At 39.9% G+C, this 27,669-nt stretch overlaps 1 protein-coding gene across 2 annotated transcripts; it reads right to left on the bottom strand.

Annotated features, from left to right (window-relative positions):
* Window positions 1–1,408: 1,408 nt before the first annotated feature.
* rnf208 (ring finger protein 208) lies at window positions 1,409–26,955 on the bottom strand. Of its 2 annotated transcripts, none has more exons than XM_022681122.2 (2): window positions 26,419–26,955; window positions 1,409–5,088 (listed from the first exon to the last, which is right to left on the bottom strand). In XM_022681122.2, the coding sequence occupies exon 2, from the start codon at window positions 4,047–4,049 to the stop codon at window positions 3,261–3,263; it is 789 nt and encodes a 262-aa protein (XP_022536843.1). In that variant the 5' UTR covers window positions 4,050–5,088; window positions 26,419–26,955; the 3' UTR covers window positions 1,409–3,260. The 2 variants fall into 2 exon arrangements, with proteins under 2 accessions (XP_022536843.1, XP_022536844.1); XM_022681123.2 differs by lacking the exon at window positions 26,419–26,955 and adding an exon at window positions 18,836–18,896.
* Between the last annotated feature and the right edge of the window lie 714 nt (window positions 26,956–27,669).

The following is a 27,669-nucleotide window of genomic DNA, read 5'->3' on the forward strand; positions in this document are numbered from 1 at the left end:
GTCTGAACATGATTTTGTTTGTGTTTGTCTTTTGTTCCTGAATTTATTATGATGATTTGATGGTTTTATGAAAGTTTGATGGTTTAGCTGGTCAGTTTATGACCAGAATCCCATAACCAGAATCACCATGCTGGTAGACTAACAAAAATTGGTGATTTTGGTCATCCTGTTTGACCAGCTTGGGGTTGCTAGACATGCTGGGCATGCTAGCATGTTAGCATGGCAAAACAGTTCAACCAATAAGACCAGCAGACCTGGAAAACCAAGCTGTTGGCATGGCCACCATAACTAGCATTTCAAGCTAACCCAGGCTAGTTAGCTTGGGCTAGCTGGACATGCTAGTTATGGTGGTTGACTAATTTGGTCTTGCATGACCATGAAGACCAAGTTGGATGACCATCATGACTTGCCTGATCAGCAAAACCAAGCTGGTCAATCAGCCCATGACCATGAACCCATGACCATCATCACCATTTTGGTTGACCAGCATCATGTAACAAGTCTGGTCTTTGCAAAACCAAGCTAATTGACCAGCTTGACCAGCAAGACCAAGCTGGTCAATCAGTATGACCTGGTTAATCAGCTTGGTCTTGTTGGTCCACCAGTTTGGTAACAGTATTCAAACTGGTTGATCAGCAAGACCAATATGATTAGGAAGACCAAGCTGGTCAACCACCATGTCCAGCAAGATCAAGCTAGTTGACCAGCATGACCACAAAGACCAAGGTGGATGACCATCATGACTAGCCTGATCAGCAAGACCAAGCTGGTCAATCAGCATGAGCAAATGACCATCATCATCACCCCACTGGTTGACCAGCATTGTGTAGCAAGTCTGGTCTTGGCAAAACCAAGCTAGTTTACCTGGTTAACCAGCTTGGTCTTGCTGGTCCACCAGTTTGGTAATGGTGATCAATCTGGCCAACAAGCAAGACCAAGCTGGTCAAGCAGCATGATCTGGTTAACCAGCTTGTTTTTGCTGGTCCACCAGTTTGTTAACAGTATTCAAACTGGTTGATCAGCAAGACCAATATGATCAGGAAGACGAAACTGTTCAATCAGCATGACCAGCATCCTGAAGCAAGTCTGTTGGGTAACATCAAGCTGTATACCAGCATGACCAGTAATTCCAAGGTGGCCAGCCTTCTTTACCATGCTGGTCCACCAGCTTGGTGATGATAGTCATGCTTGGTCAACCAGCATAACCAGTAAAAAACCAAGCTGGTCAATCAGTATGACCCCATGACCCTCACTGCCAAACTGGTTGACCAGCATCAGCATTAGTAGACCAGCCTGATCAGCATTCCTGCTTAGACCAACTGAAACCAACTAAGACGTTTTCTTTATTTATTATGTGTGTTCCTGTCTGTAGACCTGCTGTTGTTATAAGACCAGACCAAGCCATTGATTTGACTCAATTAATTTATTTGCTTTATTTTACCCAGGAGGGGGGGAGACAAAGTCTCCTTGGCATTCCCATGTGAAGAGATGTCAATGACAAACACATCCAAACAAGAGAAACAGGGCTTTAGGGGGAGGGGGTTCAGTCAGTTCGTACATAAAATACATTTACTCTGATAATTCATTTATATCTTGGCTCCTCGCACAAGTGTCTCTTTCACTTCAAAGTCCAGACAGCAACCGTCTGTGCTATTAGATCTATAGATACATCTGTATGGGGGGAGGCGGAGGGTGGAGGGATTTGGAACCCTAGTGGGGTCACTGCTAGGAGGGGCTGGGTTTTGGCATTTTGGCTCAGAGAGCACCACCTTCTGGCCTGTTTTGGATCTACATAATACTGCAAGTGAAAGTTGGGCTCTGGGTTGGGTGAAAGAATGCTTTGGGAAAGCAGGATGACGGTGTGGTTGAGTTCAGTGGTTTTGATGACCTGTTTTGGTCCAGTAGATTGCAGAATCCAGTGACCCAGTTTTGGCGCATTGGCTCAAAAAGTTTTAGTTGATGGTTTGTTCCAGATCCTTGCAATGTTGCAGGTTCAGAACTTTGGATAAGTAGGGTGTCCAAGGTAGTTGAGTTTTGGGGTTTTGGCTCATGGGATGTCACTTGATGATCCATCCGTTCTGAATCTACTGTTAATAGAGACCTTTGGAAAAGCAGGCTGACTTTAGTGGTTAATTGTGTGGTTGTGTTGTGGTTTTGCTTCAGAGAGTTCCAGATTATTATCTGTTCTGGATCATCTTGTTGCTGCAGGTGAAGAACTTTGGATAAGCAGGGTGTCCAGGGTGGTTGAGTTTTAGGGTTTTGGCTCAAGGGGTGTCACTGGATGGTCTGTTCTGGATCCAGTTAATACTGCAAGTAGAGAACTTTGGGAAAGCAGGGTGACCTTTATGGTTGATTTTGTGGTTTTGGCTCAGAGAGTTTCAGAGGGGTGGTTGGATTGGGTTGGGTTGATTTGGCTCAATGAGTTCAAGTTGATTATTTGTCCTGGATCCTCGAATTTTTGCAGGCTGAGAACTTTGGATAAATAGGGTTTTCAGAGTGGTTTAGGTTTTGGCTCAAAGGGTGTCACTTGATGGTCCGTTCAGATTCCTGATGATACAACAAGTGAAGAACTTTGGAAAAGCATGGTCACCTTGGTGGTTGATTTTGTGGTTGTTTTGTGGTTTGGGTTTAGAAAGTTCCAGTTGATGGTCTGTTCTCGATTCTTGCAGTTTTGCAGGTTGAGAACTTTGGATAGAGGGGTTGTTTCTGTTGACTTGGCTTAAGGAGTTCCATTTGATCCATTTGGGTCCTTGTGATGCTGCAGTTGAGACCTTTAAAAAAAGGGTAAAAGAAGTTTTGGGATTTGTCATTTTTGGCTCAAAGTATGCCACTTGGTCTCCTCTGGATTCTATTTATGCTGCTGATTGAGAACTTGAGACCTTTGGATAAGCAGGGTGAAAGGAATGGTTGAATTGTGTGGATTTGGCTTAAGGAGTTCCAGTTGATTATTTGTCCTGGATCCTTGTGATGCTGCAGTTGAGACCTTTGGAAAAACAGTTTGAAAGAGGTTGTTGGGATTTGTTGTTTTGGCTCTTAAATATGCATTCTGGATCCCATTGATGCCTCAGGTGAAGAACTTTGGATAATTAGGGCGTAAGGGGTGATTGAGTTTTGTAGATTTGGCTCAAACACTACCACTCAGTGGTCTGTTCTGGATCTCTTCATGCTGCAGGTGGAGAACTTTGGATAAACAGGGGGAAGGGGTGGTTGGGATTAGCAGATTTGGCTCAAACAGCACTACTCGATGGCCTGTTTTTGGTCTACATAATGCCGCAGGATGCAAGTGGGTTGGCAATGTGGCAGGTGCAAGCCGATTGGCAGTACTGGCGCACTGTCTGGTAGCAGCTGCGGTCAGCATCTCCGCCCCACTGCACCGGCCCTCCGGGGTCGGACGGCAGCCGGCTCAGGATGCTGGTGTTAATGGCCAGCGCAGCCAGGCCGTAATCGGTGAAGAGGACGGTCTCGCGCCGGCACGTGGGGCAGGAGATGAACTTATACTTGGGGCAGGACTCGTACAGAATCTGCAGGCACTCCTCGCACACTGAGTGCAGGCAAGAGAGGATCCGTGGACGCTTTCCTGCAAAGTTGTACGTGTGTCCGCACGTCGGGCAGTCCAGGGGTTCGCATGGCATCACTGGCCCAGATGACGTGGAAGAGGAAGAAGAAGAAGAAGTAGACGAAGAGCGAAGCACATACTGGTTCACGATTACATCGTCCATCTTGTAGTGGAACTGGTGGTAGCATATCTCTGTGGTGCTGGCCTTGCGCTGGGCTAAGTAGCTTGCTTCCCGGCGCAAGACTGGAGCTGGAGGCGACACCAAAGGTCGGGGATTGACCACGGTGTTTCCATTGATCTCCAGGGACAAGTCACTGCAGGCTTGGTTGACAATGACCTCTCCTTCGCCTCCTCCATCCCAGGCCACTCGTGGAGGAGGCGCAAAACGAGGCTGAGTGACTGGCACTGAGCACTCCCGTGGGAACTTCTCTGACTGGATGATCTTGACGGTATCCATTGGGATGGTCACAGGCTGGCGCCGCAGACAGGACATTCGCTCCGGCAAGTGAGGATTGGTCTTTGCAGGTGTTTTCCTGGAGTCAACAGGAGTTTGAGTTTGTGGTGTCAGATCTACTGCCTTGCGGACAGTGTCTTCTGTATACTTAGAGGTCGATGCTCAGCCATTGGAGGGAACATGTGGACGGATGCTTTTGTCCATGGTTCTGATAAGGCCTCTTGCAGGTCACTCACCGTTCCTTATGTGGTCACAGCAAAATGTCTTTGTAAATGGGTGGGGATTGTCAGTCTACAGTTCAAAGAGATTCCTCAGAGGTTACAGAAGGTAAGGTCAGAAGTTATGAGAAGAAATGTCTTGTAGATTCCAGTGTCTGGTAGATACCAAAGTCCAGTAGTCTCAATGTCCAGTAGATTCCAGTGTCCAGTGGTTTGATATGTGTTTCAGAGGTTATGACCCTGTATCTTTATGAGCAAAAATAATTCTCTATATCCAGTTGTTACAAATAAATAGCTGCACACAGCATAGCACGTAATACTTATAATAATAATAATAATAATAATAATAATAATATTCCACAAAGATAATACTTAGTTGTGATATTTAATTAATGATTTCATAAATACCTATTTTTATAGTGATATAGATACAATAAGCACCGACACAGAAAGTCCCTTCAAGAAGGCATTGAAGGACCAAAGTCTCTTGAACCCAAAGTTAGGTTTGTTGGGTTAGTACCTAAATCAGTTTGTAGTGAGATGCTGCATCCAGTCCAGTTCCACAACTGACATCCCCTGACTTCCTTCCCCTGTTAAGACTTTTCAGAAGAATTTCAGAAGCACCAGCCTCCTGCTAGATGATAAGCACTGCCTTTTGTGGTGAGTGTTCTTGAAGCAAAGGAAAGCTCCAGAAGGTCCAGCCCTGACTTGAATTCCTCAGGAGGCGTTTGCATCCGCTGTCCGTTAATTTGACAGGTCCAGAAGTGTCTCAGGAGTCTTGCCAGATCTTGTCTTCGTCTGCTCCGGGCTTGTTTTTCCCATGCAGGCCGGATATGGAGTCTCTTAGGTAGTTTCTTTTCCTGGTGACAAAGACAAAGGAGGCCAGGTGATGCTTATGTAATAACATGACAAAGCAGTCTTTTATTAGGTCCACAGGCACTGAGAAAGCTCCTGAAATACACAGAAATAGGACAAAGACAATGGAAACTGAATAAGGGCAAAATTTAAACACAGAATTTAAAAAAGTAGACAAAATATAGATTTGTTTAAATCTATATGCACTTTTTGTTATGTATGGAAGAACCTTTTGTTTATTAAATGTATTAAAATAAAAGACAAGTAGACAAGCTGATTAGACAAAAGCCTTACGGGACAGTTTCCTAGTTTCCCAGGAATTTAGCCTAGTCATAGACTATATGTATCTTTTAATTGAAAAAAAAAAAACTCTATTACAAATAATTTGTAGACCAAGACTGGGCTATTTCCTAAAATTTCAAAATGGCAATTTTACATTTGCCTTTTAATGTCAATGTTAAAAAATAATAATAATAATTTAGGAGCTTCATGTTTGTACATACATCATGAAATTTAGACAAAATGCAAAGAATAACATCTAGAGTACATCATACTAGTGCATCTCAAAAAATGTAAATATCATTGAAAAAAGTTAATTTATTCAAGTAATTTAGTTAAACATATGAAACTCCCATATATTATATAGATATGTATATTTATTACACACAGAATTATTTAATTTAAGTGTGTATTAATTTTATTGTTGATGATTATGGCTTACAGCCAATGAAAACCCAAAAACCAGTGTCTTAGAAAAGTAGAATATTATATAAGAACAATTGGTACTTTAGGCAGTGTGGGCAGTGTGCCAAATCCTGTTCGAAAATGAAATTCGCATCTCCAAAAAAGTTGTCAGCAGAGGGAAGCATGAATTGCCGTGAGATTTTTTGAAAAAAAAAAAAAAAAACACTGTGGATTTCATTTTCCAGCAGAATTTGGCGCTCCGCCCACACTGCCAAAAGTACCAATTGATCTTATATATTATTAATTAAAATAGAAATTATATAACATTGGATTTTGTTGGCTGTAAGCCATAATCATCAACAATAAAATAAATAAACACTTAAAATAGATCACTTTGTGTGTACTACATCTATATAATATATGAGTTTTACAATTTGAACTGAGTTACTGAAATAAAACAAGAAATATTTGAAATTCACTACTATGTATAAATGGAGATACAAGAGTTTTGTTAGACAGTGATGTAATAAGGCTTTTGAGCATATTTTGGTTTTTAGAGACCCAATAATGTTGAAACTATTCAGGTACAAAGATAGTTAAACATCTAAAGGTGTGTGTTGAGTGCTGATGAGTGACGACAATGCAACAAAGGGTTGGGGAAGAATGGGTGAGGTTTGCCATTGACCGTGAGGAAGGGTTGGGGTTGATTTTTACACAGATAAAGGATAAGGTCCTAAATAGCTTTCTATAGAAATACCACACCTCATCCACACCTATTTTCATACTGTTAAAACAAAGATCTCTACTGTCTTTCCTGTGCTTATGATTATGATTAGGTTGTATGATTCTCTATAACCATTAATCAATCTTAAAATGCCATCAAATGTTAAGATTTGAGTTTGGATAAGAGTTTGGTGTAGAGCTAGATTCTAATTCTAATAGAGATAGATAAATATTTGAATATTAGTCAAATGCAAATTGAGCATCTATGAGGCATCAATAATGGTCAAAAAAGTAAAGTGTTACCAATAATTATATATAATTTTATTTTTATCCCATTTTTAGACGAGTTACCCAACACAATGTATATATGAGCTATCCATATCACTAGTAGTGGGTGGAGACTAGCATAGACCTCCTCTGAGACAAGTATGATCCAACAGCAGCCAATGAAGCATCACTAGGCAGCATCTCAGCACACTCGGAGGAAAGCGTGGGATACCCAGCTCCTATACATCAGCTAACAGATACCTGTGCTGACCAATATTACATTATGTATGAATCATGGGGGAACAGCATCCAAAAAAAGCAGCCTGTCTCTCAGACTCTGGCTGCTGATGCTGAACATTCCTCGGTTCGTAGTGATAGAGCCTTATTCTAAAGGCGTCCCAGAAAAGGCTTACTGCCAGATATTTAGAAAACACCATTGCTGTGAAACCTTTATTGCATTTAGCGACAATTTCACTAGTGAGGTAAGGATGTTGGATGATCACCAACCATCCAAACTCATCCCCAACTCATCCCATCCCAGAAGTATTGGGGGTATAATGATGCCACTGATTGCATATGTGAGTTAATTTTGGCTATATAGTGTGTGTGCATGAGTATGAGTAATAATCAGAGTATGAATATGAATTAAGTTTTGAATTGAATTGAATTGAATGAAGTCATGGTGAGTCATTAGTATAGGACCACTGTATGAGTGTGAGTGAGAGAGCTAGAGAGAGAGAGAGAGAGATAGAGAGTGAGAGAAAGAGAGAGAGAGAGGTTGTCAGTGAATCTGGTGATGGTGGGCTGCTGCGAAACAGAGGAGATAAAAAGCTCATAAATAGCAACTCTCTCTAAAAGCTCTCTTTCTCTCTCTCTCTCTCTCTCTCTCTCATCTCCTTTCTCATACAGCATCTAGGTCACATCTCTCTCTCTCTCTCTCTCTCTTTCTCTCGTTCACTCACTCTCTGTCTCCATCTCTCCATCCACCCCCACTCACTCTGAGGACCACTGCAAATGTGTCAGTTCTCCCTACTGCTTCCTGTCCTTGGCAGGCACACACACTCATACACAAGCACATGCATACATACACTCACGCAAAGATGCACACACACACACACACACACATATATACACTTACACACATTCTCTGAGCTTCTCGCGGATGACTGGCTCTTACACGTCTCACCACAGAATAAACGCTTTTTGTTGATACGCTGCTGACTCACTGCCTGCCCACACACACACACACACACACACACACACACACACACACACACACACAAACAGCTTACACTGCAGTTCAATCCTTCCAATCAGTCCAATCTGCTGTTCAGTCCAATCAGTCCAATCAATACTATCAGTCCAATCAGTCTGATCAGTCTGATCTCCTGTTCAGTCCAATTACTCAAATCATTCCGATCAGTACAATTATTCCAGTCAGTCCAAACAATCTAATTTGTTCAATCAGTCCAATTAGTCCATTTAGTGCAATCAGTACGATCAGAACAATCAATACAATTAATACAATTATTTCAATCTGTTGTTCAGACCAGTCCGTCCAATCAGTCCAATTAGTCTGATCAGTTCTATTAGTCCAAACTGTTGTTTAATCCAATTAGTCCAATCCTGACTGTGTATCGCTGGACAGAACATCGTCTCTCAAAAGTGAAGCCACCACAGGTCGGACGCCCCCTGCTGTTCGGTTGCAGAAAGCTGTGTAATCCCCATAGGTTTCAATGGCAAAACAGGTAACTTTCAATCACGTTTTTTCCTAATATACTGTAATTCTACCTCCTTTATTTAAATGCAACAGCTAGTGTAACCTCTGCTTATATTGTCAAATATTTATATCCCCACAGAATTCAGCAGCTCTATTCAAAAAGGTGTGATTATTGTAAAAGGGCTGGGATACACCTAGCCAGGGTGGGACCATAGACTGTATGGGCGGGACCATAGACTGTGTGAGCTCTGTGGAGGCAGTCCTTAGGGGCGGGGTTATTTAAATGAGTAGGCTGTCTCTCCACAGTCTTTCTCCCTCCTCTGGTCTCTACTGCGCAGACTCGGGTTTCAGGATCACCAACATGGAGGAAGATTTTGGCTTCATTTTCATTGAATGAATGGAAGCGGCGACACAGCATCCATCTTTTTTACAGTCTCTGGTCCAATCAGTCCGATCTGTCTACTTAGTCCAATCAGTACAATCAGTCCATTTGAGCCCTATCAGTCCAATCAGTCCAATCAGCCCATATAGTCCAATCAGTCCATACAGTCCAATCAGTCTATTTGAGTCCAATCAGTCCAATCAGTACAATAGGTCTATTTGAGTCCAATCAGTCCAATCAGTCCATATAGTCAAATCAGTCCACTTAGTCTACTTAGTCCAATCAGTACAATCGGTCCATTTGAGTCCCATCAGTCCAAATAGTCCAATCAATCTGATCAGTCCATTTAAGTCCAAACAGTCAAATCTGCTGATCAGGCCATTTAGTCCAATTAGTTTAATTAGTTCAATCAGTACAATCACTCTGATCAGTCCAATTAGTTGAATCAATCCGATCCCTTTGATCAGTCCGATCAGTCCAATCTGCTGTTTAGTCCAATTACTCTTTTCAGTCTGTTCTGCTGATCAGTCTATTTAGTCCATTATGACATCCAGTCCAATCAGTTTAACCTGCTGTTCAGTCCAATCAGTCCGTTCTGGTGTTTAGTCTACTTAGTTTGTTCTGCTGTTCAGTCTGATCAGCACAATCATTTCTGCTTTTCAGTCCAATTGGTCAGTTCTGACATTCAGGCAAATTAATCAAATTCAGCTGTTCTGCTGTTCAGTCCAATCATTCTGTTTTACTGTTCAGTCTGATCAGTGTAATCAGACTGTTCTGCTGATCAGTCCTGCCTCAGTGATCAGAACCTGTATGGAATAAAGGATGAAGGCTGTGTCCTGTGGGTGTTGGACAGGTTGTCCTGCAGGAAGGTCAGTTTTCTCTCTCTCTCTCTCTCTCTCTCTCTCTCTCTCTCTCTCTCTCTCTTTCTCTCTCTCTCTCTGGCTGTATCTCTCCGTCCCCTGCAGGACCACAGATGGCTGCTGGTCTCTGCAGATTTTTGGCTGGGGTAGCGAAGGCCACAGCGTGCTCTCAGCTCTCTGCTCCAACTGCAGTCCATCCTAAACCATGAATAAAAACAGATCTCTCCACTTTATTAGAAACCCCTTCCTCTTTCTCTCTCTCCTACAGCCTAGTTTTTACTAGTAATGGTGTCCTGATCTGATCCAGTAAATCAGAAACCCAAAGAGTACCAGTGTTTAGTTCCAGAGTTCCAGTCAAAAGTCGAAACTTTGGACATACCTTTAAACCGTTTTTTTTTTTTCATTATTTTATATACAATATATGTCCTGCATTGTAGATTAATCCTAAACCAAACTATGAAGAAAAACTAAATTAAAGTTAAGAATGAAGGTCAGAAAATCTGAAATATTTAAAGAATTTTTAAAGAATCTATAGGTGCAGTCATAAAGAGCAACATCATGATGGAACTGGCTCTCATCAGGACAGCCCCAAGAAAGTAAGAGCAAGAGTTTCCTCTGCTGTACAGGATAAGTTCATCAGAGTTACCAGCCTCAGAAAACACAAGTTAACAAACAGCTCCACAGATCATCTAAATGCTTCAAAGAGTATTTTCCTTTTTCATTTATATTTATATTTATGTTTTTTACATATTTTACAGTATAAGATTTGTACAGTAGGTTGATGTTGATGTACAGCAGAGCCCCGCAGTAGCATATTCGTGTCTTTATCACGTCTTCCTCGTCTCAAGATGACACAGAGCTTCTTCGTAATTTAGTGGAATAACAGAATCAGCAGAAGGCCGTTCCATTTACTGTTAACCCCTCCCTCCACTCCTCCACCGCTCCACCTCTTCATCTCCATCTGTCCATCCTCACTCCAGCACTAACACCCACTTCCTCCAACATGCTGACAACTGACTCATGTCCTTTGTATTCTGCTCGGTGATTGGCTGGCAGTCCTCCAATCAGGGCTCTGATCCACCAGCCAATCCCCAGCCAAATGAAGGAGGCGTGGCTTGTGGGCCACCCATCACTCACATTCATTTCTGACTGGGTTGCTATGGCACCAGTGATCTGCAGGGCAACTCCAGAAATAACCAGAAGCATAGACACACACACACACACACACACACACACACACACATAGTAGTGCATCTCAAAATTAGTTGAATATCATTGAAAAAATATTACTTAATTTCAGTAATTCAGTTAAAAATGTGAAACTCATATATTATATTGATGTATTAAACATAGAGTAATCTATTTCGTTTATTTCAGCGCATAAAAAGCCAACAATCAGTATCTTGGAAAATAAGAATATTATATAAGACCAATTGGTACTTTTGGCAATGTGGGCAGTGTGCCAAATCCTGCTGGAAAATGAAATCCAGGTCATCTGCTGGTGTTGATCCACTGTGTTTTATTATCAAGTCTAAAGTCAGTGCAGTTTTGTTTTCCCACAAAATCTTACAGCACTTCATATCTTACAGCTTCCCTCTGCTGACAACTTTTATGGAGATGCAGATTTCATTTTCCAGCAGCACTTGGCAAACTGCCCACACTGCCAAAAATACCAATCGGTCTTATTATATAATATTCTAATTTTCTGAGACACTGATTTTTGGGTTTTTAATTGGTTGCAGGACCTCATTAAGGTGATGTTGGGCTGTTAAATCACTAACCGTTATCACAATATGACACATATTCATACTACACACACACACACAAAACCACACACTCAGTCGTCAGCATGCGTGCCGTGTGGTGGAGAAAATGGCCGCCGTTCTCCCTGCCTCCCAGTAAACAGTGGAGAAAAGCACGAGAGCAAAACACAGCACACACATCTCATCACTCTCCTCTCACAGCTCTCAGATCTTCACTGTACTGATACTCAAGCTGCTAACGGATCTAATAACCTGACTGAAAACAGCCTGGTTCTCCTGCTGTTCTAGATAACAGGGTTCTAAAGCAGAATGGAGAGATACTGAACGCACACCATATGCACATCATCATGCCACTGCAAACAACAGCAAACATCAGATAGAGTAACCAACCTCAGTAAGAGTAGTTAAAATTCGGCAAACGTCAGTTAAAATTGTTAACATCTAGAAAACAATAGCTTGAGTAGCCAGCATATACTAAAGTATTAAATATCGCTTAAACATAACAAAGTAACAAACATAACAAAGTAGGCAACATCTTAAAAAATCAGGTAGTGCAGCCAACGTCAGTTAGAGTAGTTAACATTCAGCAAATGTCAGCTAGACAAATTAACATCTATTTTTATTTAATAACAATGCAACATAACAGAGTAGGTACCATCTAGCAAACCTCAGCTACAGTAGCCAACCCCAGCTAACATTCAGCAAATGTCAGCTAGAGAGGTTACCATACAGCTACATTAAACTACAGCTAGACTAGCAAACCTTTACTAAAGTATTTAATATCTATCCAACACAACAGAGTTGGTAACATCTAGCAAACAACAGTCAGAGTATCCAGCATCTTCTAAAGTATTTAATAGCTATCCAACACAACAGAATAGGAAACATTTAGCAAACATTATTTAGAGTAACCAACCTCAGTTAGAGTAGTTAACATTTAGCAAATGTCACCTAAAGTTGTTAACATCTAGCAAACAACAGCTAGAGTAGCCAACCTCAGCTAACATTCAGCAAATGTCCACTGAAGTAGTTGACATCTAGCAAACAACAGCTAGATTAGCCAGCATCTATTAAAATATTTAATATCAATCCAACATAACAGAGTAGGAAACATCTAGCAAACATCATCTAGAGCAGGGGTATTTAATTAGAATTCAGAACGGTCCAGTTGGAGAAAATTTCGTCAGTCCAAGGTCCGGATCGTCGCCAGTGTTAACTTGTGTTATGATTCAGTGCTATATATATGTATATATATATATATATATATATATATATATATATATATAATGTATGATACATCTGACCCGTGATGTATGTTTTTTTCACTATGATGAAAAAAATATATAATAATAATAAAATGCCTCTCTGGACAGATTTTTTGTACATTCCTCCCCTGTCTCTCTCTCGCGCTTAGCGTGTCTTTAGTTTCCGCCTGTTCTCGTTTTTCCGCCATTCAACAAATGTCAGCTAAAGAAGTTAACATCTAGCAAACAACAGCTAGAGTAGCCATCCTAAGCTAACATTCAGCAAATGTCCACCAAAGTAGTTGACATCAAACAAACAATACCTGGATTAGCCAGCATCTATTAAAGTACGTAATATCTATCCAACATAACAGAGTAGGTAACATCTAGCAAAGATCAACTAGAGTAGCCATGCTAAGCTAACATTAAGCAAATGTCTACTAGAGTAGTTAATATCTAGCAAACAACAGATAGAGTAGTCAACTTCTACTAAAATATTTAATATCTAGCAAACATAATAGAAAAGGTAACATCTAGCAAATATTGTTTAGAGTGGGACATGGCAAAAGTCATGGGACGTGATATTAGTATGGTAAGTACCTGCACTGATTTCAGTGTGTTGTGAATCAGAGATAAGACATTTTTGGGAAGATAAACAGAAAGATGGGAGTCAGAGTCGTCTCCTCGCTGTTAGACGTTATGTAACAGGATTATACCACCAGCAGCAGCAGCAGCAGCAGCGGGAGTATTACACTATTCACTACCACACACTACACACACACTACACACTGCAGCACTACCACCACACACCAACATCTTACACAAACAGCCTATAGACACGCAATATTATGACTACAGCTCGACTACACACACACTACACACTGCAGCACTACCATAACACACCAACATCTTACACAAACAACCTATAGACACGCAATATTATCACTACAGCTCCACTACACACACACATTACACACTGCAGCACTACTATAACTCACCAACATCTTACACAAACAGCCTATAGATACGCAATATTATCACTACAGCTCAACTACACACACACTACACACTGCAGCACTACCATAACACACCAACATCTTACACAAACAGCCTAAAGCTACACAATATTATCACTACAGCTCGACTACACACACACTACACACTGCAGCACTACCATAACACACCAACATCTTACACAAACAGCCTAAAGCTACACAATATTATCACTACAGCTCGACTACACACACACTACACACTGCAGCACTACCATAACTCACCAACATCTTACACAAACAGCCTATAGATACGCAATATTATCACTACAGCTCGACTACACACACACTACACACTGCAGCACTACCATAACTCACCAACATCTTACACAAACAGCCTATAGATACGCAATATTATCACTACAGCTCGACTACACACACACTACACACTGCAGCACTACCATAACTCACCAACATCTTACACAAACAGCCTATAGATACGCAATATTATCACTACAGCTCGACTACACACAGACTACACACTGCAGCACTACCATAACTCACCAACATCTTACACAAACAGCCTATAGATACGCAATATTATCACTACAGCTTGACTACACACACACTACACACTGCAGCACTACCATAACTCACCAACATCTTACACAAACAGCCTATAGATACGCAATATTATCACTACAGCTCGACTACACACACACTACACACTGCAGCACTACCATAACACACCAACATCTTACACAAACAGCCTATAGATACGCAATATTATCACTACAGCTCAACTACACACACTACACACTGCAGCACTACCATAACTGACCATCATCTTACACAAACAACCTATAGACACACAATATTATCACTACAGCTCCACTACACACACACATTACACACTGCAGCACTACCACCACACACCAACATCTTACACAAACAGCCTAAAGCTACACAATATTATCACTACAGCTCGACTACACACACACTACACACTGCAGCACTACCATAACACACCAACATCTTACACAAACAGCCTATAGATACGCAAAAGCTGGTGGTGTGGAGAGAGCGAACGAACTCAATCTCTTCTATAACCGGTTTGATTGCCCTGTTTCATCCTCACCTGCTTCTGTCTGTCCTGCTATCTCAGCAACCTCAGCCTCTGCCCCACTGGGCACCTCCCTACCTCTTCTGAGTGCTACACTGGTCTCCCTCCCACAGACTGTCAGCACATCCAGTCTGCCACCCCCCACCTCCACCCTCCACCTCTCTGCAGACCAGGTCACAGGGGCGCTGAGGAGACTCCGCTCAAGGAAAGCAGCTGGACCTGACGAGGTGAGCCCAAGACTTCTCAAGGCTTGCGCCTTTGAACTTGGATTACCCCTGTCGAACATCTTCAACATGAGCCTGCAGTTGGGGAGGGTTCCAACGCTGTGGAAAACCTCATGCCTGGTCCCTGTTCCCAAGAAACCTCGCCCCAGTGAGCTCAATGACTTCAGGCCAGTAGCTTTGACCTCCCACATTATGAAGACCATGGAACGACTGCTTCTCCCACTCCTCAGACCCCAGGTACAGCATGCACTGGACCCTCTCCAGTTTGCATATCGCAAGAAGATTGGTGTTGAGGATGCCATCATCTACCTCCTCCACCGAACCTACTCTCATCTGGACAAGGGCAGTAGTGCTGTGAGAATCATGTTTTTTGATTTCTCCAGTGCTTTTAACACCATCCAGCCTCCACTTCTCAGAGACAAGCTGGTGAAGATGCATGTGGATCCTCACCTGGTGTCCTGGATCACAGACTACCTCACCTGCAGGCCACAGTATGTGAGGCTCACTGACGGCACATCAGAGACTGTGGTCAGTAGCACTGGAGCACCACAGGGGACTGTGCTCTCCCCCTTCCTTTTCACTCTCTACACATCAGACTTCCAGTACAACTCTGAGATGTGCCACCTGCAGAAATTCTCGGATGACACTGCCATCGTTGGGTGTGTGAAGGGTGGTCAGGAGGAGGAGTACAGGAGAAAGGTGGATGACTTTGTTGCTTGGTGCCGACTGAACCAACTGCAGTTAAACATATCCAAGACCAAGGAGATGGTGGTTGACTTTCGTAGGTCTGGACTACCCTTGCAGCCAGTCTCCATCGAGGGGGTTGATGTGGAGACAGTGAAGACCTACAAGTACCTTGGTCTGCAGCTGGACAACAAACTGGACTGGTCAACAAACACAGACACCCTGTACAGGAAGGGACAGAGCCGGCTCTATTTCTTGAGGAGACTGCGGTCCTTTAACATCTGTAAGAAGCTTCTGCAGATGTTCTACCAATCAATCGTGGCCAGCATTCTCTTCTACGCTGTGGTGTGCTGGGGAGGCAACATGAAGAGGAGAGATGCATCACGGCTGGACAAGCTGGTCAGGAGTGCCAGGGCAGTGGTTGGAATGGAGAAGGACTTTGGATAAACTGCTTTCTATCATGAACAATGATAGTCACCCACTTCACACCACCATCATGAAGTGGCAGACTGCTGTCACAGAGCTGCACAACAGACAGACTCAGAAAATCCTTCATTCCGAGAGCCATCAGACTCTTTAACTCCTCTCATCGGGGACGGGATGCTGCTACTGACTGAGTTTAACTCAGTCACACCACATGGACTTTATTACTCCACCACTTAATTATTTACATTAACACTTCCCCAACCTCACTTACGTTCAAGTACACTTTACTCATGATTGGGTATTCACATATTCACAATCTCCTTTTAGAACTATATTTGTTACAGTTGCATATTTATATTATATTTCTATGTCACATCAGCCACTTTCATAATCAATGTCATTGCACACTGCACTTTGCTCTGTTAATTATTTAATGAACATCAGCAACAACTGCACTGCTCTGTTTACAGATATGTATCTTACCTTGTATAGTACGTTTTTGTATAGCCTTATATATATATATATATATTTTTTTTTTTTTTCTTTTCTTCTTCTTTTTCTCTATTCTTCTGTTTTAATTTATGTTTGAATCTGTTTCTTATTGTATTGTGTTGTTGCTGCTGGATGCCTAAATTTCCTTTGGGATAAATAAAGTATCTATCTATCTATCTATCTATCTATCTATCTATCTATCTATCTATCTATCTATCTATCTATCTATCTATCTATCTATCTATCTATCTATCTTACACAAACAGCCTATAGACACGCAATATTATCACTACAGCTCAACTACACACACTACACACTGCTGCACTACCATAACACACCAACATCTTACACAAACAACCTATAGACACGCAATATTATCACTACAGCTCAACTACACACACTACACACTGCTGCACTACCATAACTGACCATCATCTTACACAAACAGCCTATAGATACGCAATATTATCACTACAGCTCGACTACACACACACTACACACTGCAGCACTACCATAACTCACCAACATCTTACACAAACAACCTATAGACACGCAATATTATCACTACAGCTCGACTACACACACACTACACACTGCAGCACTACCATAACTCACCAACATCTTACACAAACAGCCTATAGATACGCAATATTATCACTACAGCTCGACTACACACACTACACACTGCAGCACTACCATAACTCACCAACATCTTACACAAACAACCTATAGACACACAATATTATCACTACAGCTCCACTACACACACTACACACTGCTGCACTACCATAACACACCAACATCTTACACAAACAACCTATAGACACGCAATATTATCACTACAGCTCCACTACACACACTACACACTGCAGCACTACCATAACACACCAACATCTTACACAAACAGCCTATAGATACGCAATATTATCACTACAGCTCCACTACACACACACACTACACACTGCAGCACTACCACCACTCACCAACATCTTACACAAACAGCCTATAGATACGCAATATTATCACTACCAGATTACTGTAACAAAAACAAACAGACAGACAGACAGACCGATAGATTTGGCAGAATTTCTAAATCTAATAATGCTTGTATTATTATTACTCAAGTCAAAGCTCCACTAGATTAACATCAGGTCTACAAAAGTAATGGACTATGTTATAAAATGTATATAACGTCTAATTGACTATTCTAACAGGGCAATGCTCATACATATACTGCTGTAAAAGCATGGCCAGAACTATCCCAAATGGGTTCAACAGATAATTGCCGACACAAATGTGCAAATGCACATACACACAAAAAATAAGCAAAGATGAACCTGTTGGAACCATACCTAATGCCATGTGTGGTCTACTAGAGGGGTATAAAGCCCCCCTCTGGAATGATGGAGCTCCATCCAACACTTATATTGGAAGGGATGAGCTGGTAATTTGGGAATGAGGTGAAGTGGGCATGATCCTGACCTCACTAATTAAAGTAAGTTTAAGTACTTGGAGATGACCCTTGGAGATGACCCAGGTGTTCAATAGTGCACATCTTTAGTATAACAACCGTAGCAAAAGCGTGTATGCTCTAAAGCCACACCCATTCCTAATGCCAACTGTGGTCTAAAGGGGTATAAAACCCTCCAGTACTAAGCTGTGGAACTGTGGAACTGTGTTCTCTAGTATGATGGAGCTCCATCCAAAACATCTGGGATGAGTTTAAGTGGCAGAACTAATTATCCAGCATCAGTACCTGAGCTCACTGATACTGTTATGTGGCTGAATACAATCAAATCACTGCCATCGCAATGTCCAAACAACTCTAGTGTAAAGATAGACAGACAGACATATTTGTGGATAGATAGATAGATAGATAGATAGATAGATAGATAGATAGATAGATAGATAGATAGATAGATAGATAGATAGATAGATAGATAGATAGATAGATAGTATTCAATATAAACTAAATAGTACCATATATAATTTTGTTTCACGTCAACAACACGCAAGCATCACAATCCATTCAGCCCCCAATACCCCCCACCCCACAATACACACTCACTCACACACACAAACATAACACACACACATAACACATGCTCACACATAAAAATATCTATAAATATACATAGATATATGCATGTAAATTAAATGTTCTGTACCTTTTTTAGCATGAGTTACCCATCCAAACCAACACACACTGATACACACTGAACACACACACACACACTTCCAGAACATTCCTCTCCACATCCCCCATTCACTCCTGCACACACACACACTCACACATACACACTAAACAAAAACACACACACATGCACCACCCAGAACATTCCTTAGCCTCATCCTCCTCTCTCTCTCTCTCTCTCTCCCTCTATCTCTCTCTATCTGTGTCCACATACAGGCCTGACTGTGTGTGTGTGTGTGTGTGTGTGAATGCATGCCGGACACATTCCACCTGCCTGCATACACAATCAGAAAAGTACATCATGTTTTTGTTTGTTTTGTTGTTGTGTGAGATGTTATCAATGCTTCAATCTGCTCAGTCACATGCACATACACACTCTTGGATATATAAAGTATAATACATATTATAATATATCCTTTTTGTACAATAGAATTCCAAAACTGGCCTAAACTACCAAAGGGGGCACTAACAACTAACAAAATGTGGAGTCAAATCCCTCAAGATACAGCATAACATTAAAAACAGACCTAAATCCTTTTCATTTCCTTTTAGGCAAGTTTAAATGGGGAGAGACCAAAAGACTATAAAGTTAAGGTCTGATTACCATTTAAACTACAAATTTTACATCACTGATAAAATCTGATAAAACCCTCATGGACAGTTTGTAGCATTTTATCTCTATTATGTGCAAAAAATAAAAAATAAACATGAATTTTTGGCTTGTTCTGGCCGCCTGGCTGCTGCACTTGCGCAGATCTCCTTGCCTCCGAACTATCACACTGAACCTCCTTCACAGGCAATGTAAGAAAGAAGCGGATTGGCTCTTTTTGTTGGAGGGCGGGACTTTTTTACTGTCATATTTCAACTAGTGGATGCTCTCCTCCTTTATAACATCTCTGCCTAAACACAGCACGGAGCTACAGCTCATTTTTTTAACAACCACAAAGATTACGAAACAAGATTAAGAAACATTGCCATTCTGATATGTATATTTGCAATATCATCATAGGGATTATTATAAATGGACCACTTTAAATATATAATAATATAATAAAACGTCTATAGTTATATCTGTATGTAATAGATATAGCTGGGTGTTTTGTTTCTAGGTGGACACATACTGCAAAAAACAAACTCTTAGCAAGTAAAATTATCTAATTCCAAGGTAAGAAAGATTTTTTTATTCTCTGATATGAATTAACATCTTACTAAGCATTGTGTAAGTGTAAGATTATTCGGTTTATTTTTGGAATAAGGATCTTAATCGGTCTTCGTTAAAATTGTTACCTTATTTAAGGTAATTAAAATCAAGATAAGCAAGAAAAGTGATAAGTGAAGATATTGTGATTCTTGTGAAAGAAAAAAATAAGTCATTGTTTGCTTGATTTAAGTGATTAAAGCTTATGTTTAGAAATATTACTTAGAAAAATTGCTTACCCCATTGATATATTTATATAAACATATTTATTTTGCTTATAATAAGCACATACATCTCAGTTTATATATATATATATATATATATATATTTATAGATATATTGTCTAGTTTAGCTAATGAAAGGTTTGCAGTGCAGTTAAAGTTTAAGATAAACAGGACAGATTGCTGCTAAACCATCATGCTTTTTGCCCCCACCCCCCCACCCTTTGAGCTTTGGAGAAGTGGAACTGGGTTCTCTGGAATGATGGAGCTCCATCCAACAGTTGGGAATTGGGGATGAGTTGGGATGATGGTGATCATCATTCAACATCCTTATGCTGTTGCTCTTGTCACTTGCTAAATGCAATCAAATCCTCACAGCAATGATCCAAAATGTAGTAGAAAGTCTTCTCTAGACAGTAGAGACAGTTACTCCAAGAAAAGCAGAATAAACTCATTATAATGTCCTTAATTTCAGAATAAACACTGAATGAATAAGCCCAGATACAACACGCAACACATCAACACAGCCTGGTTTGATTTTGTAACTGGGTTATGTTATTTTAACCATGCTAATGCGTGGTGTGTGTGTGTGTGTGTGTGTGTGTGTGTGTAAGGCAGAGAACAGTGTTTAATAATTCAGTGTCTGTCATTCAGAGCAGGCGTCAGCCATTTTGCTTCCAGTTCATTGAGGAGGACGTTTTGTTCCTTTAGCTGCTGCAAAGCCAGCAATCCTCACACACACACACACACACACACACACACACACACACTCTTACTTACACTGTTCTGCACAAAGCTATATATAACACTCATACACACTTAGAACATTACTCAAATATTCACTATTCACTGTATACCTGTAACTCTACCTCTTCACTACTTTACAACTGATGCTCTCAAACACATTATTAAGAGGCAATAAATTAAAGTAATTAACTCTTGATGAGTTCAGCCCAGCTGTTAACTGAAAGCCTGAATTTCAGGTGACTCTACTTCATAAAGCTGACAGAAAATCCAGCAGAGATGTGCACAGCTGATCATTTAAGCAAGAGGTGCTATTTTGGATAATGTAAAATATAAAACATATTCTGGTTTGTTTACAACTTTTTTGTTAACTAAATAATTTAATATGTTTTCCTTCAAAGTTTGGATGCTATAATGTAATGGTTGAAGAAGCTATATTTAGAAAACCCACCCAAACCTTTATACGACTGCTCTTAAAGGAGAACTGCACTGGGTGCCGGCTGCTACGCCAGGAGGCAGGCTATGCAGAGTCTATGTATATATGTCTATGACATTATCAGTACAGTGATGGCGGTGCCCGGAGATTTACCTGTATTATGGGATGTAAACAGTGGTTTTCAATAAGCTTCTTGTGCACTTTTAAAGTTGGTAAATGGCTCGTTTTAACTGTCAGCCCAGCTGGCATTTTAATGTTGAATCAACGTTGAATCAACTGTTGATTTTGAAAAGTGAATCAACGTCATACGTTCAACCTTTAATAAACCATAGCTCACTAAAATTTGATAATCCTCTGGTTAACAAAGTGTTAACAATAAACTTACATTACTGTAGTAAAGCTGAGTATAACGAAAGTTACCCAACACTACCCAATCTGGTTACTGAACATTTCATCTCAAAAACACTAAAACAGTAAAATTATTAGAACATGAACATGATGTCAAATTAAAAAGCAGTTACTGCAAATAGAAGTAAAACACTGTTTCATTCCTCCATCCAACCATTTTTAGAAATTCTATGGCAGGGGTGTCAAACTCATTTTGGCCGAGGGTCACATTGGCATATTGGCTGTCCTCTAAGGGCCAGATGTAACTTATAAATGTAATAAAATGTAACCACATGTAATATAAAATAAATGTAACTACTCCTTAATGTTAAATAACTCTCAATATATTATTTATTCAATCAAATATTACAGTTGCATGGAAAAAAATGTAACATAAATCCTTTTAATTTGTCATGTTATGAAATCCAAAAACTCCATCAATCAAGAACCAAACTATTTAACTGAATAGAAATGACATCAAATACAAGTTATATTAACTTTGATCAAAACGTTTGATATTGAAAAGAGGCTTAATAAATATAAAATCTAAAATTGTGAGCTGCTAAGAAAATGTGACAAATTTAGAATTTTGCAAAAAAAAACTGATTGCAACCGCCTTGCATTACAAAAACTACATAAACACATAAAACCTGCAAACACTACATACATTGCAACAGCTACACATATAAATAAGTATGTAATGAACTTAAAATACAAATGCTGGCGTAGATTGTACTCTTTAATAACCGACACTGCTTCGTAACACAAAAGGCATACCGGTCTTTCGCCTTGAAGTCCGTCTGCATCAACTTTTCTTTTTCTGGACATTATGGGATAAACATTTGTATGTCTTAATTCCACCCGCGAAGTTACGCCTTCCCTCCGGCAGGGTTTCCACATCAATGACTACACTGCTGTGTAGTGACCGTAAGACGTAACTTCGCGAGTAACACAATCGACAAGCATTGTGGGAAATGTAGTATTTGTTCAAAGCACGCTTCTGACCTATTTATTATAGACACTAAGATCTTACAAGCTCTCGCAACATTTGTGTTTGACACGTGTTCTATGGTGATGAAATGTATAATGCTAATTCAAAAGGCAGTAGGTTGAGGAAATTTCAACGTTAGCACAACCATTAAACATTAAAAGTTGATTCAACCTTGTTTTAATGTTAAAACAACAACATACATTACTTTAGTCATATTTCAACCACATTTCAAAGTTGAAGGTCAGGTGTGTGCCAGCTGGGAGGGCTTTCTGGTGAGTTTCTTTGATTTTACCAAATTGAAAAACTCTGGAATATAATCAAGAGGAAGATGGATGATCATCAAACCAAACTGAACTACTTGAATTTTTGCACCAGGAGTAAAGCAGCATAAAGTTATCCAAAAGCAGTGTGTAAGACTAGTGGAGGAGAACATGCTGCCAAAATGCATGAAAAAAACTGTGATTACAAACCAGGGTTATTCCAACAAATATTGATTATTTCTGAACTCTTAAAACTTTATAAATATGAACTTGTTTTCTTTGCATTATTTGAGGTCTGAAAGCTCTGCATCTTTTTTCTGTTATTTCAGCCATTTCTCACTTTCTGCAAATAAATGCTCTAAATGACAATATTTTTATTTGGAATTTGGGAGAAATGTTGTCCATATTGTATAGAATAAAACAGCAATGTTCATTTTACTCAAACATAAAACTATAAATAGCAAAATAAGAGAAACTGATTCAGATACTGAATGGTCTCTTAATTTTTCACAGAGCTGTATATGATTTAATACTTTTTATTAGTATTAATGCTCACAATGTAACCCAGTGACAACAACGGCCAACATTACTGACCATAACTCCTCCCATCTTCACCACCAGTTTAATCAACTGGCATTTATTCAAAACCAGCTTACTGATAATAACAATAATAACAATCACAACAAAGGAATCTGCATATTATAGCTATTTACACAGTTTAACTGTTTTATAACACTAATAATATTGATATTAACAGCAATAATATTGATAATAATGCTGATATTGTAAACGCTAATCTTCATAACTGGGACATTATTGCAAGATCATTGTTCAAAATGCCTTAAAAAACTACACTACTGTAAACACATACACTAACACAGTTATAAATATTCATAAAATCATTTAGTTAGTAATATATTATTCATAATGCCAATAAACATGAATAATAATCATTTCTGTATCTGCTACACAAGCTGACAATATTATAAACCACAAATGATCACAACCCACAGATAATACCACCCACAACAAAGGAAACTGCCTATGATAGTAATATACACAGTTTTACTGTTATAATACTAATAATATTGATATTAACAGCAATAATACTGATAATAATACAAATATTGAGATAATAATCATATCTGTACCTATTGCTCAAGCTAACATTACTATAATACAAATATTATCACAACAATAACACCCACAAAAAATGATAACAATTTTTATAGGTTTTACTCATATAACACTATTAATAATGATATAAACAGCAAGAATATTCATAATAATACTAATATTATCAGTGCTGATCTTCATAACTGCAACAATACTGTAAGATCCTTGTTCAGAAAGCCCTAAAAAACTACGCCACTCTAGACACACACACTTACACAGCTGAAAAAACGTATAATAATCATAAAAGTTCTTAATATATATTATTAATAGTGGCAAAAACAGGAATAATAATCATATCTGTACCCACTATTCAAGCTGACAATACTATAATACAAAAAGTATCACAACAGTAACAGCCACAACAAAGGAATCTGCCTATTGTAGTAATATTCACAGTTTTACTCATATAACACTAATAATAATGATATTAACAGCAATAATATTGATAATAATAATACTACTTTTATCAATGCTGATCTTCATAACTGCAACATTACTGTAAGATCATTGTTCAAAATGCCCTAAAAACTACACTACTGTAGACACACACATACACTAACACAGCTGGTAATAAACATAAAGGCTATTAATATATTATTAATAATGACAGAAACATTAATAACAATCATATCTGTACCTCCTACTAAAGCTGACAATAATATAAACTAAAAATAATCACAACCCACAGATAATAACACCCACAACAAAAACAATCTGCCTATTGATGTAATATACACAGTTTTACTGTTATAACACTATTAATAATGATACTAATAGTAATATTATTGATAATCATACTAATATTATTAACGCTGATCTTTAAAACGGCGACATTATTGTAAGATCATTGTTCAGAAAGCCCTGAAAAACTACGCCACTCTACACACACACTAACACAGCTGTAAATACTCATAATAATAGTAATGATATATATTAATATATTATTAATAATGACAGTAAAAATGAATAATAATCATATCTGTACCTATTGCTCAAGCTGACAATAATATGAACCGAAAATGATCACAACAATAACACCCACAACAAAGGAAACTGCCTCTCATAGTAATTTACACAGTTATACAACAAAGGATAACAATTTAACTATTATAATACCAATAATAATGATACTAACAGTAATAATATTGACAATAATACTAATATTATAAAGGCTAATCTTCAGAACTGCGACATTACTGTAAGATCATTGTTCAGAAAGCCCTAAATAACAAAAACAGCTGATAATACTCATAATAATGATAATAATGATAATAAAATGATTAATAATTGCTGTTAACGTTAATAATCATTGCTTTAGTCACTGACCTGCTCAAGCTGACATTAATATAAACCTACAAATCTGATAATAACCCACCACAACAATAACACACACACACACACACACACACACACACACATACACACACACAAAGAAACCACCTATTACTGCTGTAAAGGTCTTCATTATCTCTAACAAGCGCATATTAATGAGCATTCTCATTAACGAGGGAAGGCAATCAGGATGCTGTGACAGTGACCTCGACAGTGACTCGCTTATCGATTAGGAGCTTCTTCAGGAGGTGTGTGTGTGTGTGTGTGTGAGATGATGGTTGGCACAGTCAGTGTGTGAGAGTGTGTGTTAGATGCATGGTGGGAGGAGTGTGTGTGTGTGCCAGCAGCAGCAGTGGAGGTTATGCAATCTGGGCAGCACACACACACACACACACGTTGTGACTGCAGCAGCCGTGCATGGGCAGCATGGCACAACACACACACACACACACTCATGGATACAGACACACACACATGCATATGCACAAAACACACACACACATACACACACATAGAGGGGTCTGTCTTGGATACAATCAGTGTGTGTTGAAAAGAGGCTCGCTCAGACAGCATGAGTCATTCATGGAATGTGTGTGTGTGTGTGTGTGTGTGTGTGTGTTTTGTGTGTGTGTGTGTGTGTGTGCGCACATGGCTGACCAACAGCACCTGAACTATATATATACACACACATACACAAAAACACAAACATAAACACAGTCATAATAGTCAACATAGCAATAGTATATATTGACCACCTACTTGTATACACATATATACAGCCATACATACATATACATTGTGTGTTTTCTTACCTGTGTGTGTATATGTGCGTATGCTCTCAGCCTGTCCGTCCGGTGGGCATCGTCGAGTGTGTGTGTGAGTGTGTGTGTGTGTGTGTTCGCAGTGTTTAGAACACTCAGTCCCAGTGATGATGATGATGCTCCTGCTGTTGCTGATGATGATGATGCTGATGCTGATCTTGCTCGTGGTGATGAAGGCTCAGAGTCACGTTCCCTGCTTCACTCGTTCACTCGTATTGTTCCCGCTGTGGATGGAGGGATGCTGCTGCTGCGGAGGAGGAGAAGGCGGAGGGCAGCAGGGTGGAGGAGGGGAGAGATGGAGAGATGCGTTGTCACGGGAGACGGGAAAGATGATGGAGAGCGAGATATATATATATATATGCGATGGGATAGCGATGGGCAAATTTCCTCCTCCTCTCCTTCCTTTTCCTTCTTCCTTCCCTTCGTTTCTCACGATCCCTCTGTTTTTCCTTCCGACCGGTGGTTCACTCCCTCGCTCTCTCTCTCTCTCTCTCCACTCCCTCCGTCTCTCCTCCCTCTTTTCTCTATTTCAGCACCGGGGCGTCTGCAGTCAGCTCTCTCTCTCTCTCTCTCTCTCTCTCTCTTACTGTTTATCTCTGTCTCTCTATCACTGTCGCCCTCCCTCTCTTGATAGCTCACTCACCCTCCTCTCTCTCTCTCTCTCTCTCTCTTTTGCTCTGTATGTCAGCCTCTCTCACCCACTCTCTCTCTCTAGCTCTTTACCATTTGTTCTCTCTATTTTTATTTGTCTCTATAGCTCACTCACTCACTCACTCTCTCTCTCTCTCTCTCTGTTTCTTTCTTTGTATGTCTACCTCTCTCTGCCAATCTCTCTCTCTCTTTTCTGTTTATCTCTCTCTTGCTCTTTAACATTTGTTCTCTCTTTTTATTTGTCTCTATAGCTCTCTCACTCACTCACTCTCTCTTTCTCTCTATCTGTTTCTTTCCCTGTATGTCTACCTCTCTCTGCCAATCTCTCTCTCTCTCTCTTTTTGTTTATCTCTCTTTCTAGCTCTTTAGCATTTGTTCTCTCACCCACACATTCTCTCTCTCTCTCTCTCTTTTTTAGACTTTTAATGCTTCTGTGTGCACACACTCCCCCATTTCTGTGTGTGTGTGTGTGTGTGTGTGTTTGTCAGACCTCTTTCCCTGTATCCCTCATTCATTTACAGTCTCTCTCTCTTTCTCTCTCTCTCTCACATGTTCCTTATACCCTCCCCTTCATATTTTGCTCTCTCCACC

The sequence above is a fragment of the Astyanax mexicanus genome, chromosome 20 (assembly GCF_023375975.1).
Source record: "Astyanax mexicanus isolate ESR-SI-001 chromosome 20, AstMex3_surface, whole genome shotgun sequence".
NCBI classification, from domain to species: Eukaryota; Metazoa; Chordata; class Actinopteri; order Characiformes; family Acestrorhamphidae; genus Astyanax; species Astyanax mexicanus.